Source organism: Salvelinus alpinus, chromosome 18, assembly GCF_045679555.1.
Source record: "Salvelinus alpinus chromosome 18, SLU_Salpinus.1, whole genome shotgun sequence".
Lineage (NCBI taxonomy): Eukaryota > Metazoa > Chordata > Actinopteri > Salmoniformes > Salmonidae > Salvelinus > Salvelinus alpinus.
In genome coordinates, this window is record NC_092103.1 from 33,895,551 (window position 1) to 33,913,925 (window position 18,375).

General features: G+C 42.1%; 1 protein-coding gene across 8 annotated transcripts in view; it reads right to left on the reverse strand.

Annotated features, from left to right (window-relative positions):
* Nucleotides 1–9,009, reverse strand: part of LOC139544222 (F-BAR domain only protein 2-like) — an 80,385-nt gene extending 71,376 nt beyond the window's left edge. For 4 of the 8 annotated variants that reach the window (XM_071351099.1, XM_071351098.1, XM_071351100.1 and 1 more), the window contains exon 1: nucleotides 8,817–9,008. In XM_071351099.1, coding sequence (XP_071207200.1) covers nucleotides 8,817–8,849 — 33 coding nt within the window. In that variant the 5' untranslated portion in view covers nucleotides 8,850–9,008. Of the gene's footprint in view, nucleotides 1–8,816 lie in introns of all 8 variants that reach the window. The other 4 variants (XM_071351104.1, XM_071351103.1, XM_071351097.1 and 1 more) reach the window with 3 other exon arrangements.
* Nucleotides 9,010–18,375: the final 9,366 nt, after the last annotated feature.

The window sequence follows — 18,375 nt, forward strand, 5'->3', positions numbered from 1 at the left end:
ACATTGATGTATACGCTGACTCGGTGAGCGAGTTTATTAGCAAGTACATCGTTGATGTTGTACCCACGGTGACTATTAAAACCTTCCCTAACCAGAAACCATGGATTGATAGCAGCATGTCAATCACGGATTACAAGAAAACCAGCCCAGTCGCAGACACTGAAGTCTTGCTCCCAGACAAATTAAACAACTTCTTTGCTCGCTTTGAGGACAATACAGTGCCACTGACAAGGCGCGCTACCAAAACCTGTGGGCTCTCCTTCACCGTGGACAACGTGAGTAAAACATTTAAAACGTGTTAACTCTCACAAGGCTGCTGGCCCAGACGGCATCCCAAGCTGCGTTCTCAGAGCATGCGCAGACCAGCTGGCTGGTGTGTTTAGATATTCAATCAATCCCTGTCCCAGTCTGGTGTGCCCACATGCTTCAAGAGGGCCACCATTGTTCCTGTCCTCAAGAAAGCTAAGGTAACTGAGCTAAACGACTATCACCCACTTCTGTTATCATGAAGTGATTTGAGAGACTACTCAAGGATCATATCACCTCCACACTACCTGATACCCTAGACCCACTCCAATTTGCCTACCGCCCCAATAGGTCCACAGACGACGCAATCGCAATCACACTGCCCTATCCCATCTGGACAAGAGGAATACCTATGTAAGAATGCTGTTCATTGACTACAGCTCAGCATTTAACACCATAGTACCCTCCAAACTTGTCAGTAAGCTCAAGACCCTGAGTCTCAAACCCGCCATGTGCAACTGGGTCCTGGACTTTGACGGGCCGCCCCCAGGTGGTGAGGGTAGGAAACAACATCTCCACCCCGCTGATCATCAACACTGGGGCCCCACAAGGGTGCGTTCTCAGCCCTCTCCTGTACTCCCTGTTCACCCATGACTGCGTGGCCATGCACACCTCCAATTTAATCATCAAGTTTGCAGACGACACTACAGTGGTAGGCTTGATTACCAGCAACGACTCGACGGCCTACATGGAGAAGGTGAGGGCCCTCGAAGTGTGGTGTCAGGAAAATAACCTCACGCTCAATGTCAACAAAACAAAGGAGATGATCGTGGACTTCAGGAAACAGCAGAGGGAGCACTCCCTAGCCACATCGACGGGACAGTAGTGGAGAAGGTGGAAAGTTTTAAGTTCACGGACAACTGGAAATGGTCCACCCACACAGACAGTGGTGAAGAAGGCGCAGCAGCGCCTCTTCAACCTCAGGAGGCTGAAGAAATTCAGCTTGTCTCCAAAACACTTGTACAGATGCACAATCGAGAGCATCCTGTCGGGCTGTATCACCGCCTGGTACGGCAACTGCTCCGCCCACAACCGTAAGGCTCTCCAGAGGGTAGTGAGGTCTGCACAACGCATCACTGGGGGCAAACTACCTGCCCTCCAGGACACCTACACCACCCGATGTCACAGGAATGTCAAAAAGATCATCAAGGACAACAACCACCCGAGCCACTGCCTGTTCACCCCGCTATCATCCAGAAGGCGAGGTCAGTACAGGTGCATCAAAGCGGGGACCGAGAGACTGAAAAACAGCTTCTATCTCAAGGCCATCAGACTGTTAAACAGCCATCACTAACATTGAGTGGCTGCTGCCAACATACTGACTCAAATCTCTAGCCACTTTAATAATTGGATGCAATAAATGTATCACTAGTCACTTTAAACAATGTCACTTTATATAATGCTTACATACCCTACATTACTCATCTCATATGTATATACTGTACTCTATTCCATCTACTGCATCTTTCCTATGCTGCACGGCCATCGCTCATCCATTTATTTATATGTACATATTCTTATTCATCCCTTTACACTTGTGTGTGTATAAGGTAGTTGTGAAATTGTTAGATTACTTGTTAGATATTACTGCACTGTCGGAACTAGAAGCACAAGCATTGCGCTACGCTCACATTAACATCTGCTAACCATGTGTATGTGACCAATATTTGTATTTATTTTTTTATTTAACCTGGTAGGCCAGTTGAGAACAAGCTCTCATTTAAAACTGCGACCTGGCCAAGTTAAAGCAAAGCAGTGCGGCAAAAACAGAGTTACACATGGGATAAACAAACGTACAGTCAATAACACAATAGAACAATCTGTATACAGTGTGTGCAAGTGAAAGAGGTAAGGCAATAAAAAGGCAAATAGTGGCAAAGTAATTACAATTAGGCAATCTACACTGGAGTGATATACATTTGATGTCGGACGTTTACATACACCTTAGCCAAATACATTTAACCTGTTGAGGACAGAGGGCGCTGTTTTCACTTTGGGGGAAAATCGTGCCCAATTTAAACGGCCTCGTACTCAATTCTTGCTCGTACAATATGCATATTATTATTACTATTGGATAGAAAACACTCTCTAGTTTCTAAAACTGTTTGAATTATATCTGTGAGTAAAACAGAACTCATTCTCCAGCAAACTTCCTGATCAGGAAGTGGAAATCTGAAAACGATGCTCTGTTCTAGGGCCTGCCTATAAATGGGCTTGATACGTATTAGTATACATGCACGTCATACACCTTCCACTAGATGTCAATAGGCAGTGAGAGAAGAAATGGAGTGTTTATCTTGGTCTGAGGTGGAATAAAAGCTCTTGGCATGACGTGTCACCCATTTCCTGTTTTCTGGAAAGCGCGAGAAGGAGCCTGGGATTGGAAAGCTGTCGTTATAGACCACTAATATGTCCGGCTTTGATTTTATTTGATAAATGTGACAATATCATCGTAAAGTATGTTTTTTAGTTTTATTAGATTATTGAAAATTTTTCGGGACGTTAGGCGTGTTGCGTTGTGTGCCTTTGTTCAGGAAGGAGAGCTTTGCGCTACTTTGCTAGCTTTCCGTGCTAATTGACTGGAGAAGAGGACGTTCTAAAACCAAACAACGATTGTTCACGACAAAGGACCCCTTGTACAACATTCTGATGGAAGCTCATCAAAAGTAGGACCCATTTTATGATGCTATTTCATATATCTGTCGAACATGTGTACTATTAGGTAGCGCCCAGATTTTGGGCACGCTCTCGCTATAACATAAGCCTTATGTCGTAATGAAGTTATTTTTAGAATTCTAACACGCCGATTGCATTAAGAACTAGTGTATCTATCATTTCCTATACAACATGTATTTTTTTGTCATGTTTATGAATAGTTATTTGGTCAGAATAGGTGAGTTTTAGAAAAATATCCGCACATTCTGGGAAAAATATGCTACGTTAGCACAATGTATAACCACTGATTTCAGCTCTAAATATGCACATTTTCGAACAAAACATAAGTGTATGTATAACCTGATGTTATAGGACTGTCATCTGATGAAGGTTTATGAAGGTTAGTGAAAATTAATATCTTTTGCTGGTTTATTCGCTATCGCTAACGTGCCTATTGCTATCGCTAACGTGCCTTGATGAATGAATGCGGTAGTGTGGTAGGCTATTGTAGTAAGCTAATATAATGCTATATTGTGTTTTCGCTGTAAAACACTTAAAATCGGAAATATTGGCTGGATTCACAAGATGTTTGTCTTTAATTTGCTGTACACCATCGATTTTTCAGAAATGTTTTATGACGAGTATTTAGGTATTTCACGTTGGTCTCTATAATTACTCTGGCTGCGTCGGTGCTATTTTTGACGGTAGCTGTGATGGTAGCTGCAATGTAAAACTGATTTATACCTCAAATATGCACATTTTTCAAACAAAACATAGATTTATTGTGTAACATGTTATAGGACTGTCATCTGATGAAGTTGTTTCTTGGTTAGTTATGTTGGTTTTGTGCATGCTACCTGTGCTGTGAAAAATGTCTGTCCTTTTTTGTATTTGGTGGGGGGCTAACATAAATATACGTGGTGTTTTCGCTGTAAAACATTTTAAAAATCGGACATGTTGGCTGGATTCACAATATGTGTATCTTTCATTTGCTGTATTGGACTTGTTAATGTGTGAAAGTTAAATATTTCTAAAAAATATTTTTTGAATTTCGCGCTCTGCCTTTTCAGTGGAATGTGGGAGGAGTTCCGCTAGCGGAACCCCGGAGCCAGACAGGTTACATAGTACCCGCAAAACACCAGTCTCAATGTCAACAGTGAAGAGGTGACTCCGGGATGCTGGCCTTCTTGGCTCTATTTGCTTATCACACTGCCATCTTATTTTCCCATGAAACACTGAGGGGGACAGACAGTTCACCACACACACAGGCCCTGCCTACACACAACACTATAGTGCTCTCTCAACCCAACCTTCTGAGAATATAAAGAAAACATAACAAATCAGAATAGAAAGAGCTAACAGATGTATTTAAAACACAGGTCCCTGCTGTGTGTGGGTAACACATCCATTGAAGGGGAAGCATAGCAGTGACACAGCAAGTGATGCAACACATTCCTAAAACACTTGTTTGTTCAGCTGAGGGTAATATAGGTTAACCCAAAACTAAAGTATTGTGTAATTGGTCAGATGCTCAATTAAGTTCTGGGTAGATACATGTGACTGGAACGAAGAGTATATGGGCTTTACAAAATTCTAGAACTAATTATCTCACGCATCCTGTTGTATCATGACAGATCTACGTTACCATTTAGCTGAGGGAAGAGATGCTGCCGTGTTCACATTTGAAATTCAGTCAAATGTGTATGTGAGAGTGTGTGTGTGTCCTGCATCTTAACCACACAGCTGATATCTTGGGGCTTGTATCTAAGCACAGAGGATAGGTTGAGAGATGAGAGGATAGCAGGGCTCTCAGTCTCTCTCAGCCTTCAAGATACAGTACATGCACCACATCACCTCTCCGCTTTTCCTTAAATGGCTCAAGCTTTGCAATGATACCACTCTTACCCAATTAAATTAGATGAACTATACAAGAGGTAGGCACTATAGCCTAGCTATTAATCCGCATAGTCAGTCAGAATTTAAAAAAATACTATCTAACAGAGGTGTTTCTCTGGACACAGAGCTTATTTAGTAGTAAACTAGGTAAAAATGCCCTATATTTTACTGGCTAGCTGTGGCTAAATTATATAGTAGACATCCGTGACCTTTAGCCTTTCAAGAGTAAACAAATCAAACTAACCAGAACACACAGACATTCAAGCTTAGGCCTAATGTTTTCTGAAGAGATCAAGGTTGGACTTATTTTGATTGTGTGACCAGACATTGCTTGTGATGTGTCAGAGTAAAAACACCGTGTGGTTTTCTGTCTTCACTTAATTTCCTCCGATCATATACCGGTTTCCCTAATCCAGTACAAATATATTTCAAAAAAGGTCTTCAACAAGTCAGTGGCATTTATTTAGCCTAAATATATATATTTTTTTATCTACATCAAGATAAGGGCAACTGTCTTAAGAAACTTGATAGTGATCAATCAGTTGTGTAGCCTACAGTCAGTGTAGTAGGCTATTACACATTATGCTAATAACAGTTAGAAATCCTCCTCCTTCCTGTCCATGTATTGTGACTTGGCAAAGTAAAAATACACCTTGTGCTCTTCTCTCTGAAAATAATTTCCTTGTATCATATACCGGTTCCTCTAATACATAAACAAATATATTTAAAAGGTCTTCATGAAGTCAGTGGTGTGTGTGTCTACATTATCTTCATCAAGATTAGGCCTAGTTCTATTGTCATGAATTAAGCCTTATTGATAGTGATCAACTACAGTCATAGCCTAGTGTACCACAGACTAATCACAGCGCTCTACCACAGACTAATCACAGCGCTCTACCACAGACTAATCACAGCGCTCTACCACAGACTAATCACAGCGCTCTACCACAGACTAATCACAGCGCTCTACCACAGACTAATCACAGCGCTCTACCACAGACTAATCACAGCGCTCTACCACAGACTAATCACAGCGCTCTACCACAGACTAATCACAGCGCTCTACCACAGACTAATCACAGCGCTCTACCACAGACTAATCACAGCGCTCTACCACAGACTAATCACAGCGCTCTACCACAGACTAATCACAGCGCTGTACCACAGACTAATCACAGCGCTCTACCACAGACTAATCACAGCGCTCTACCACAGACTAATCACAGCGCTCTACCACAGACTAATCACAGCGCTCTACCACAGACTAATCACAGCGCTCTACCACAGACTAATCACAGCGCTCTACCACAGACTAATCACAGCGCTCTACCACAGACTAATCACAGCGCTCTACCACAGACTAATCACAGCGCTCTACCACAGACTAATCACAGCGCTCTACCACAGACTAATCACAGCGCTCTACCACAGACTAATCACAGCGCTCTACCACAGACTAATCACAGCGCTCTACCACAGACTAATCACAGCGCTCTACCACAGACTAATCACAGCGCTCTACCACAGACTAATCACAGCGCTCTACCACAGACTAATCACAGCGCTCTACCACAGACTAATCACAGCGCTCTACCACAGACTAATCACAGCGCTGTACCACAGACTAATCACAGCGCTCTACCACAGACTAATCACAGCGCTCTACCACAGACTAATCACAGCGCTCTACCACAGACTAATCACAGCGCTGTACCACAGACTAATCACAGCGCTGTACCACAGATTAATCACAGCGCTGTACCACAGATTAATCACAGCGTTGTACCACAGACTAATCACAGCGCTGTACCACAGACTAATCACAGCGTTGTACCACAGACTAATCACAGCGCTGTACCACAGACTAATCACAGCGTTGTACCACAGACTAATCACAGCGTTGTACCACAGACTAATCACAGCGCTGTACCACAGACTAATCACAGCGTTGTACCACAGACTAATCACAGCGCTGTACCACAGACTAATCACAGCGCTGTACCACAGAGTAATCACAGCGCTCTACCACAGACTAATCACAGAGCTCTACCACAGACTAATCACAGTGCTTTATCCCATACTTTGGGCCTCCTTCCTCTCCACTGTACAGTTCCAACTCAGCTGGACCTCATTTCGGGGTCTGGTTAGTCCAGCTGACTGACTGTTATGATTGTTATGAAACATAACAGAGGGCATCAACACTGGCCTGACATGGCTGACACTTCCGTATGCTCTCAAGATAACATCTGTGGAATGCAAGAACAACCACCTGTGATTACACCATGACATTTCTTTTCATTTTACCTTTATTTAACTAGGCAAGTCAGTTAAGAACAAATTCTTATTTTCAATGACGGCCTAGGAACAGTGGGTTAACTGCCTTGTTCAGGGGCAGAACGACAGATTTTTACCTTGTCAGCTCGGGGATTCGATCTTGCCTTTCGGTTACTAGTCCAACACTCAACTAGGCTACCTGCTGACATGCACTGTCTGTCCATCCATCTGTCTGCTTTTCTGTCTGTGTCCTTCAGTCAGGTAAATGTCATGTTATGGTAGGCCTACTGTATATGTATGTGATGTAAATTGGGCATGAAACAAAACCTGTCAAAGTCCATTGTAATAAAGACTAGTCTGTCAATAAAGCAGCAGGTGGCTGCAGCATATCCACCCACACCTAGGGTTAAGCAGTCATTATAATACCTAATAGTAGTTCACTTAAAATCTTGAAGCCACATGTTGTCCAGCAAATGATTGACCCATGGTGTAAAATAGAATACCCAGAGACTGAATTTACACACTTGTATATCATAATATCTTTAAAGAGATAGCTTTGTAGTAAAGGAAAGTAGGCCTATCCTTTCAACTACTTATCTAGTAAGCCTAGAAAGTGGGAGAAAATTAGTAATTCAGTAACATTTAGACTGCGGTTACATTTTAACAAGGGACTAATTAAACCATGTCACTTGACATGCAAAATAACATTATGGGAAAGGCCTTCATATGACATAATCGATTAAGTGGAACTAGGTTCAGTAACAAAGAACCGATCACTAAGAGAGAATGCATTCGGATTGTTCTGACATTCTACAGTAACGTAAACTGCAACATTGTTATAGTAAAATGTCTACATAATAATAATACTACATTTAATTTGAAAAGCGCTTCTCACACTCAAAGTGCTGAAGAAAAAAACAAATATTCTAATAATAAAAACAATACCAAAAAAACAAGAGCAGACAACTAAATCTGGTGGACAGAGAACATAATTAGCATATGTCCTTAAAAGTGTTTCTGAACAGCTCAGTCTTTAGCTGTGCCACAGGCTGTGCTTTCAACGAGGCCAGAGATAGCAGCCCGGACAGTAACTGGAAGTGCGTTCCTTAGCGGAGGAGCCACACAACTGAAAACCCTGTCACCCATCGTTTTTAGTCTGCTGTTGGGTTGCTGAATACAAGTAGCCATTCTTACTCTGGCAAATGTTGCAACACTGTAACAATAAACTAGCATAAGCCCCCCTCACACTTGTTAAAACGTCTGGACTCTCACTAAAACTTCATTACGGAAGAAACTGACCCGTAGGGATTATGAATGACAACTACAAAACCGCAATGGGTTCCACGGAAAAAATACAAACATTTCAAGACACTCCGTGACAGCCATTCAGCCAATTGACGGGACAAGGGGTGGATTCAATTCAGCACTCATGTAAAATGGCATTCACAGAGGCCCAATCCAGGGGGACAAAATAATATTCGCCGAGAAAAGTAGCTGGGCAATGGGTTAACACATCGTGTTGACCCAGATACTTCTATTTCACTAGCAAGATCCCGCATAAATCGATTTATGGAAATGTCTCAATGTCCGGTTGTCACATCCACTTGCGGGACTGATAGGAGATTTGAGCTAAACAATTTAGCCTACTAACCCGCCTAAAGAAAATAAACAAAAGCAGAACCTACCCAGAAATTCTGTAGGAAGTAGGGCGTTATCATCTTGGTTTCTTCCTCTCTGCAACTATTTTCTTCAATGTAATTCAACCAAAATTCACACAATTACACCGATGTCCTCCCCTTTTCTGTTGTGTGCTTTTTCTCCTTTTCCCTCACTCTTTCTTCTCCCTCCCCACCTCAGACTCCACCTCCTTCAGATAGATTCAATTCAGTTGCCTTTCGTCTTCTCCAAAATCCAGAGACAAGAAAACAGTGCCACCCATGGCGGGAACAAAAAAGGAACTGGGCAAATTACTGGTCTGCAGTGATATTCTAGACTGGTTCTATAATTATTTAAACGTTCTAAATCACTGTGATGAATGTCAGCCAAGGTAGGAAAGGTTGCCTGGCTATACTAACATATAAAATACAATTATTTTTATTATAAGTGTCTTCGATTACATTTTCAACCTCTCCCTGAACCAGTCTGTAATACCTACGTTTCAAGCAGACCACCATAGTCCCTGTGTGCAAAATAGCCACAGTAACCGTCTAAATGACTAACACTCCGTAGCACTCACATCAGTAGTCATGAAATCCTTTGAAAGGCTAGTCATGGCTCATATAAACACCATCATCACAGATATCCCTGGACCTACTCAAATTCGCATACTGCCCCGACAGATCCATTGCACTCCACACTGCCCTTACCCACTTGGACAAAAGGAACACCTACGTGAGAATGCTGTTCATTGACTACAGCTCAGCGTTCAACACTATAGTGCCCTCCAAGTTCATCACTAAGCTAAGGACCCTGGGACTGGACACCTCCCAATGCAACTGGATCCTGGACTTCCTGACAGGACTCTCCCAGTTGGTGAGGGCAGGCAACAACACATCTGCCACACTGACCCGCAACACGGTGGCCCCTCAGGGGTGCATGCTTAGCACCCTTCTGTACTCCCTGTTCACCCACGACTGCGTGGCCATGCACGACTCCAACACCATCATTAAGTTTGCTGGCGACAGGACAGTGGTAGGCCTGATCACCAACAACGATGAGACAGCCTATAGCAGTAGAACTGTTTCACCCTCCAGAGCTGGAAGAGGCAGGCTCGACCCTCCGTTTCTTTCATGATCAGCTCCTTTGTATAATGGTGCCGGAGGTGATGGCTGCCGTTTTACGGATTCCTAACCAACTGTGCTATTTTGTATGTTTTTTCACATTGTTTGTAACTTATTTTGTACATAATGTTGCTGCTACAGTTATTTTTTCCCCCTACCTACAGTACATGTACAAAATAACTCGACTAACCTGTACCCCCACACATTGACTCGGTACCGGTACCCCCTGTATATAGCATCGTTATTTTTGTGTTACTTTTTTATTTGTATTTTACTATTTTTACTTTAGTTTATTTAGTAAATCTTTTTTTAACTCTTTCTTGAATTCCATTGTTGGTTAAGGGCTTGTAAGTAAGCATTTCACGGTAAGGTCTACACCTGTTGTTTTCAGAGCATGTGACAAATAAAATTTGATTTGATTTGTCTTTTTATTTATTTTATTTTTTTACCTTTATTTAACCAGGTAGGCTAGTTGAGAACAAGTTCTCATTTACAACTGCGACCTGGCCAAGATAAAGCATAGCAGTGTGAACAGACAACAACACAGAGTTACACATGGAGTAAACAATAAACAAGTCAATAACACAGTAGGGAGAAAAATTTGGCTATATACACTGTGTGCAAAAGGAATGAGTAGGTAGGCAATAAATAGGCCATAGGAGCGAATAATTACAATTTAGCAGATTAACACTGGGGTGATAAATCATCAGATGATCATGTGCAAGTAGAGATACTGGTGTGCAAAAGAGCAGAAAAGTAAATAAATAAAAACAGTAAGGGGATGAGGTAGGTAAATTGGGTGGGCTGTTTACAGATGGACTATGTACAGCTGCAGCGATCGGTTAGCTGCTCAGATAGCAGATGTTTAAAGTTGGTGAGGGAAATAAAAGTCTCCAACTTCAGCGATTTTTGCAATTCGTTCCAGTCACAGGCAGCAGAGAACTGGAAGGAAAGGCGGCCAAATGAGGTGTTGGCTTTTGGGATGATCAGTGAGATATACCTGCTGGAGCGCGTGCTACGGGTGGGTGTTGTTATCGTGACCAGTGAACTGAGATAAGGCGGAGCTTTACCGAGCATGGACTTATAGATGACCTGGAGCCAGTGGGTCTGGCGACGAATATGTAGCGAGGGCCAGCCGACTAGAGCATACAGGTCGCAGTGGTGGGTGGTATAAGGTGTTTTAGTAACAAAACGGATGGCACTATGATAAACTGCATCTAGTTTGCTGAGTGGAGTATTGGAAGCTATTTTGTAAATTACATCGTCGAGGATCAGTAGGATAGTCAGTTTTACTAGGGTAAGTTTGGCGGCGTGAGTGAAGGAGGCTTTGTTGCGAAATAGAAAGCCAATTCTTGATTTGATTTTGGATTGGAGATGTTTAATATGAGTCTGGAAGGAGAGTTTACAGTCTAGCCAGACACCTAGGTATTTATAGATGTCCACATATTCTAGGTCGGAACCGTCCAGGGTGGTGATGCTAGTCTGGCGGGCGGGTGCAGGCAGCGAACGGTTGAAAAGCATGCATTTGGTTTTACTAGCGTTTAAGAGCAGTTGGAGGCCACGGAAGGAGTGTTGTATGGCATTGAAGCTCGTTTGGAGGTTAGATAGCACAGTGTCCAAGGAAGGGCCAGAAGTATACAGAATGGTGTCGTCTGCGTAGAGGTGGATCAGGGAATCGCCCGCAGCAAGAGCAACATCATTGATATATACAGAGAAAAGAGTCGGCCCGAGAATTGAACCCTGTGGTACCCCCATAGAGACTGCCAGAGGACCGGACAACATGCCCTCCGATTTGACACACTGAACTCTGTCTGCAAAGTAGTTGGTGAACCAGGCAAGGCAGTCATCAGAAAAACCGAGGCTACTGAGTCTGCCGATAAGAATATGGTGATTGACAGAGTCGAAAGCCTTGGCCGGGTCGATGAAGACGGCTGCACAGTACTATCTTTTATCGATGGCGGTTATGATATCGTTTAGTACCTTGAGCGTGGCTGAGGTGCACCCGTGGCCGGCTCGGAAACCGGATTGCACAGCGGAGAAGGTACGGTGGAATTCGAGATGGTCAGTGATCTGTTTATTAACTTGGCTTTCGAAGACCTTAGATAAGCAGGGCAGGATGGATATAGGTCTGTAACAGTTTGGGTCCAGGGTGTCTCCCCCTTTGAAGAGGGGGATGACTGCGGCACCTTTCCAATACTTGGGGATCTCAGACGATATGAAAGAGAGGTTGAACAGGCTGGTAATAGGGGTTGCGACAATGGCGGCGGATAGTTTCAGAAATAGAGGGTCTAGATTGTCAAGCCCAGCTGATTTGTAGGGGTCCAGGTTTTGCAGCTCTTTCAGAACATCTGCTATCTGGATTTGGGTAAAGGAGAAGCTGGGGACGCTTGGGCGAGTAGCTGCGGGGGGGGGGCGGAGCTGTTGGCCGAGGTTGGAGTAGCCAGGTGGAAGGCATGGCCAGCCGTTGAGAAATGCTTGTTGAAGTTTTCGATTATCATGGATTTATCCGTGGTGACCGGGTTACCTAGCCTCAGTGCAGTGGGCAGCTGGGAGGAGGTGCTCTTGTTCTCCATGGACTTTACAGTGTCCCAGAACTTTTTGGAGTTAGAGCTACAGGATGCAAATTTCTGCTTGAAAAAGCTAGCCTTTGCTTTCCTGACTGACTGCGTGTATTGGTTCCTGACTTCCCTGAACAGTTGCATATCGCGGGGACTATTCGATGCTATTGCAGTCCGCCACAGGATGTTTTTGTGCTGGTCGAGGGCAGTCAGGTCTGGGGTGAACCAAGGGCTATATCTGTTCTTAGTTCTGCATTTTTTTGAACGGGGCATGCTTATCTAAGATGGTGAGGAAGTTACTTTTAAAGAATGACCAGGCATCCTCAACTGACGGGATGAGGTCAATATCCTTCCAGGATACCCGGGCCAGGTCAATTAGAAAGGCCTGCTCGCAGAAGTGTTTTAGGGAGCGTTTGACAGTGATGAGGGGTGGTCGTTTGACCGCGGACCCGTAGCGGATACAGGCAATGAGGCAGTGATCGCTGAGATCCTGATTGAAGACAGCAGAGGTGTATTTGGAGGGCAAGTTGGTCAGGATAATGTCTATGAGGGTGCCCATGTTTACGGATTTAGGGTTGTACCTGGTGGGTTCCTTGATGATTTATGTGAGATTGAGGGCATCTAGCTTAGATTGTAGGACTGCCGGGGTGTTAAGCATATCCCAGTTTAGGTCACCTAACAGAACAAACTCTGAAGCTAGATGGGGGGCGATCAATTCACAAATGGTGTCCAGGGCACAGCTAGGAGCTGAGGGGGGTCGGTAGCAGGCAGCAACAGTGAGAGACTTATTTCTGGAGGGATTAATTTTTAAAATTAGAAGTTCGAACTGTTTGGGTATGGACCTCGAAAGTATGACATTACTTTGCAGGCTATCTCTGCAGTAGATTGCAACTCCTCCCCCTTTGGTAGTTCTATCTTGACGGAAAATGTTATAGTTGGGTATGGAAATCTCAGAATTTTTGGTGGCCTTCCTAAGCCAGGATTCAGACACGGCAAGGACATCAGGGTTGGCAGAGTGTGCTAAAGCAGTGAGTAAAACAAACTTAGGGAGGAGGCTTCTGATGTTGACATGCATGAAACCAAGGCTTTTTCGATCACAGAAGTCAACAAATGAGGCGCATGGCGCGAATACAAATGTTATTTTCTGTATCTACCTCAATTACCTCGAACCCCTGCACATGGACTCGGTATGTGTACCCCTTGTATATAGCCAAGTTATCGCTACTCATTGCGTATCTATTACTTTTATTATTACAGGTTTTACTTTTGTATGATTTTGCCATTTTCTTTTCACTGTATTGTTGGGAACAGCCTGTAAGTAAACATTTCACTGTTAATTCACACTGGTTGTTTACAAAACATGTGTCAAATCAAATTTGATAACAGAGGGCATCCATCCTGGCCTGGCTGCCACTTCCTTATGATCAAGATATTTCTTAATACATTTGTTGTTTTATGTGTGTATTGTCTTGTTCTGCTAGGTATTACTGCACTGTTGAAACAAGAATTTCGCTGAACCTGTGAAATCTGCAAATCTGTGTATGCGTCCAATAAACTTCGATGACAGTATGAGGCTTAGATATTTCCCTGACAATGTTGTTCTCATAAACACTTCAAGGTTGCAAAATTATCTTCCACAGGGACATTACACTAAAATCATGACTCAGTTATCTACACAGCCACCTTGGCCATCTTTGTCACTACTAAATATGTTGTGAGTGGTGGATGAAAGTATGGGGTCATTGACCCTGGTCTATCCGACTTGATATTACCAAGCTAAAAACCATTAGACAGATCACATCAAACTTTATTTAAAGTGCATTTAAAAATGTAACACACAGTAACAGCAAACAGCAGTCCCAGATTTTTGTAAACAATTTATTCTCAACAATGTACAGATCCAAGCAGTGATTACCATTCACATCCATCACATCTTTATACAAATATCATTACAAAATCACTACAGTACAATATAGATTCTTCACATGATCCAAAATATTTGGTGGCCCCCTAAATTCTTATTATTTAACCTTAAAAGTCAGCAGTTTATAAAAACAATTTAAACCATATTCACTATTTCAAAAAGAAGAAGTTTCTCTCACATTATTCAGCGAAAACGGGTGAAGGCAGACTTGGAGAAATTCTTGTAAAGTTTTTTCTCATGGCTAAATGAAAGTCACAGGCTATTGTTACAGGTGTTCTTTAAAGGGGGGCTGAAATTCCTGATTTGGCCTAATTTTTTGTTTTGGTCATTAAGAAATGTAGCGGCCATGACTGAAGCCAAAAGAGTTGTCTTGGAGGGGGTGGTTTAATGTGGGTGTCTCGATGTATGTTCGCACGTGGCAAGCGTTTGTACATTCACTCTGTTAGATAACTTGAAACAGCCTAACAGGTCGTGTGTCTTGAAGTCACCTAGGCTAGCTAGCACTAGCCAACTTCTTTCGCCAATTAGCTTCAGCAGGCTAGTGTGTGACCATGGCAAAGTTGGTTTAACAATGAATAGCCCATCTCTGGGGCTATTTAGTGACCACCAATAAATTAAAATGTAAATGGGAAAATATTTTATTGTTCCACATTTTTTGTTGTCTCATTAAATGTTTTTTATATTTGTATATGAATTTCTACAATTTATAGTCGTTTGAGGTTAAGTAATTGAGATGTGGAGCTATTGACCTTTTAAAATATTTTCTGATTTACATTGTGTAATTTACTGATGTACCCTAACTAGCCTCATAGTGATATCGAATGTCAAACCAAATTGACCATGGGCATTACGATAGGGTCAGTGCAGCTGTGCTGCGAAATGATGATTACTTGGGTGCTGCCTGCTGTGGGCAGGATTGAAATAAACCAAACCTAATGAATTTAATGGGACCCTTCAATCCATGACACTTTTTTCACCATCATCTCGCAAATCTGTTATGGATGAGACTGACTTTATGACCAAAATTATCCTATTTACACCTCAATTTTGATTAGAATAAATGTTTGACTCATAGCGATGCCAAAATAGCTGTTTTCAAAACGAGAAGTTGCTTTTTAGGGGCAGTCGCTCTTTAGAGGAGACATTCTAATAGACTATGATTTTTAAAAGATTTCCCCCCTGTTCTTCAAAATTAAAGACTTCAAAAACACAAACATAGCTGTAAGAAGCCATGAGCATATTTGTGTTTGGCCTAATGTGCAAGGTCTTTTTTCATTATTGAAAATTACCAGCCATTACGAATCCCCAGACAAATCATCCAGTTATCATCAAGGCATCATGTACATATTACATTAACTATCTAGACATGTCTTACAATCACTTTGCCACAGTTGTATTAATTATGTGCAAGTTAACTCTTCCCAATTGTATATTCTTATTCCTCCAAATTGTAGCTAAATTTGAATGCATGTGTTTACCTAGTTACAATTATTATTTCACACTGACCCTGGGTGTGTACATCTCAGTGCCTTATTGGTGAGTTAGCACACATATCAAACATTAGTGAAGTGAACACCCACAGACAGGTACATGCTCTGTAGTTTAGGGTTAGAGCAGGAGAGGCTTAATAACCTCTTATCGGTAAAGGGAGATGGAAAAAGGCATACATTTGGAAACAATAACGGTAAACACAGACCTCCTGAGGTTACTACAAACAAATATTCAAGTACAGAAGCTACACATTATAGCAGCGGCTATGTCATTAAGACAGCACACAAACAGCGATTGTTCTATGTATTTTTCTTTTCATATTTTCTTGGGAAGGTTTACTGGACACAAATTAAGCTTAGCACTAGGTTTAAAATGTGTCTGGGAAACAGGCCCTATATGTTTTTGTTGTTGTTTTTAATTCAGTGTGATAAATCGCAGTAGGACAGAACCAATCAAGCCATGCGTCCTCCAATTTTTGACATGCCAAACAGCTGGAATGTGACAAAGACAAAATCATTTCAACTTCAGGACAAAGATGTGGAACAAAAACAAGAACTACAGAAACAAGTGCCTCCATATATCCCATTCCGTCTTTTTGTGCTACTTCATATTAGCCTGGTGGGAAAAAAAAGAAAAAAAAGAGCAATTCAGTTTGGATCCAGGCTAACTTGAAATAACCCATGTTTTTGTTGTTACAAGTGTTAAAATGTCTAATTATGTTCAAAACACCCATCCAATTAAAAATTCATACCTATTCATCTAAGTTAAAGATTGTTGGCTTTGGAAAGGTTTTGTGGCAATGCATGCGCATCTGCAGTATTTCATCTCCAGGCTTAGTTTACACCAATTAGCTTTTAGAGAATTTAAGATATTGGGAAACTTATCTTTAAAAACAGGTCAAACACACACACTTGAAGTCGGAAGTTTACATACACTTTCGTTGGAGTCATTAAAACTCGTTTTTCAACCACTCCACAAATTTCTTGTTCACAAACTATAGTTTTGGCAAGTCGGTTAGGACATCTACTTTGTGCATGACACAAGTAATTTTTCCAACAATTGTTTACAGACAGATTATTTCACTGTATCACAATTCCAGTGGGTCAGAAGTTTACATACAGTAAGTTGATTGTGCCTTTAAACAGCATGGAAAATTCCAGAAAATCATCATGTTAAAATCAAAAGAAATCAGCCTAGACCCCAGAAAAAACATTGTAGACCTCCACAAGTCTGGTTCATCCTTGGGAGCAATTTCCAAACGCCTGAAGGTACCACGTTCATCTGTACAAACAATAGTACACAAGTATAAACACCATGGGACCACGCAGCCGTCATACCACTCAGGAAGGAGACACGTTCTATCTCCTAGAGATGAACATACTTTGGTGCGAAAAGTGCAAATCAATCCCAGAACAGCAGCAAAGGACCTTGTGAAGATGCTGGAGGAAACGGGTACAAAATAATGTATTTCCACAGTAAAAACGAGTCCTATATCGACATAACCTGAAAGGCCGCTCAGCAAGGAAGAAGCCACTGCTCCAAAACCGCCATAAAAAAAGCCAGACTACGGTTTGCAACTGCACATGGGGACAAAAATCATACTTTTTGGAGAAATGTCCTCTAGTCTGATGAAACAAAAATAGAACTGTTTGGCCATAATGACCATCATTATGTTTGGAGGAAAAAGGGGGAAGCTTGCAAGCCGAAGAACACCATCCCAACCGTGAAGCACGGGGGTGGCAGCATCATGTTGTGGGGGTGCAATGCTGCAGGAGGGACTAGGTCACTTCACAAAATAGATGTCTTCATGAGGAGGTAAATTATGTGGATATATTGAAGCAACATCTCAAGACATCAGTCAGGAAGTTAAACCTTGGTCGCAAATGGGTCTTCCAAATGGACAATGACCCCAAGCGTACTTCCAAAGTTGTGGCAAAATGGCTTAAGGACAACAAAGTCAAGGTATTGGAGTGGCCATCACAAAGCCCTGACCTCAATCCAAAATAAAATGTATGGGCAGAACTGAAAAAGCGTGTGCGAGCATGGAGCCCTACAAACCTGACTTAGTTACACCAGCTCTGTCAGGAAGAATGGGACAAAATTCACCCAACTTATTGTGGGAAGCTTGTGGAAGGCTACCCGAAACGTTTGACCCAAGTTAAACAATTTAAAGGCAATTCTACCAAATACTAATTGAGTGTATGTGAACTTCTGACCCACTGGGAATGTGATGAAATAAATTAAAGCTGAAGTAAATAATTCTCTCTACTATTATTCTGACATTTCACATTCTAAAAATAAAGTGGTGATCCTAACCTAAGACAGGGAATTTTTACTAGGATTAAATGTCAGGAATTGTGAAAAACTGAATTTAAATGTATTTGGCTAAGGTGTATGTAAACTTCCGACTTCAACTGTGTCGGTGTATGTACACACACATACACATATATATACACATATCTATATATGTACACACATACATACATACACA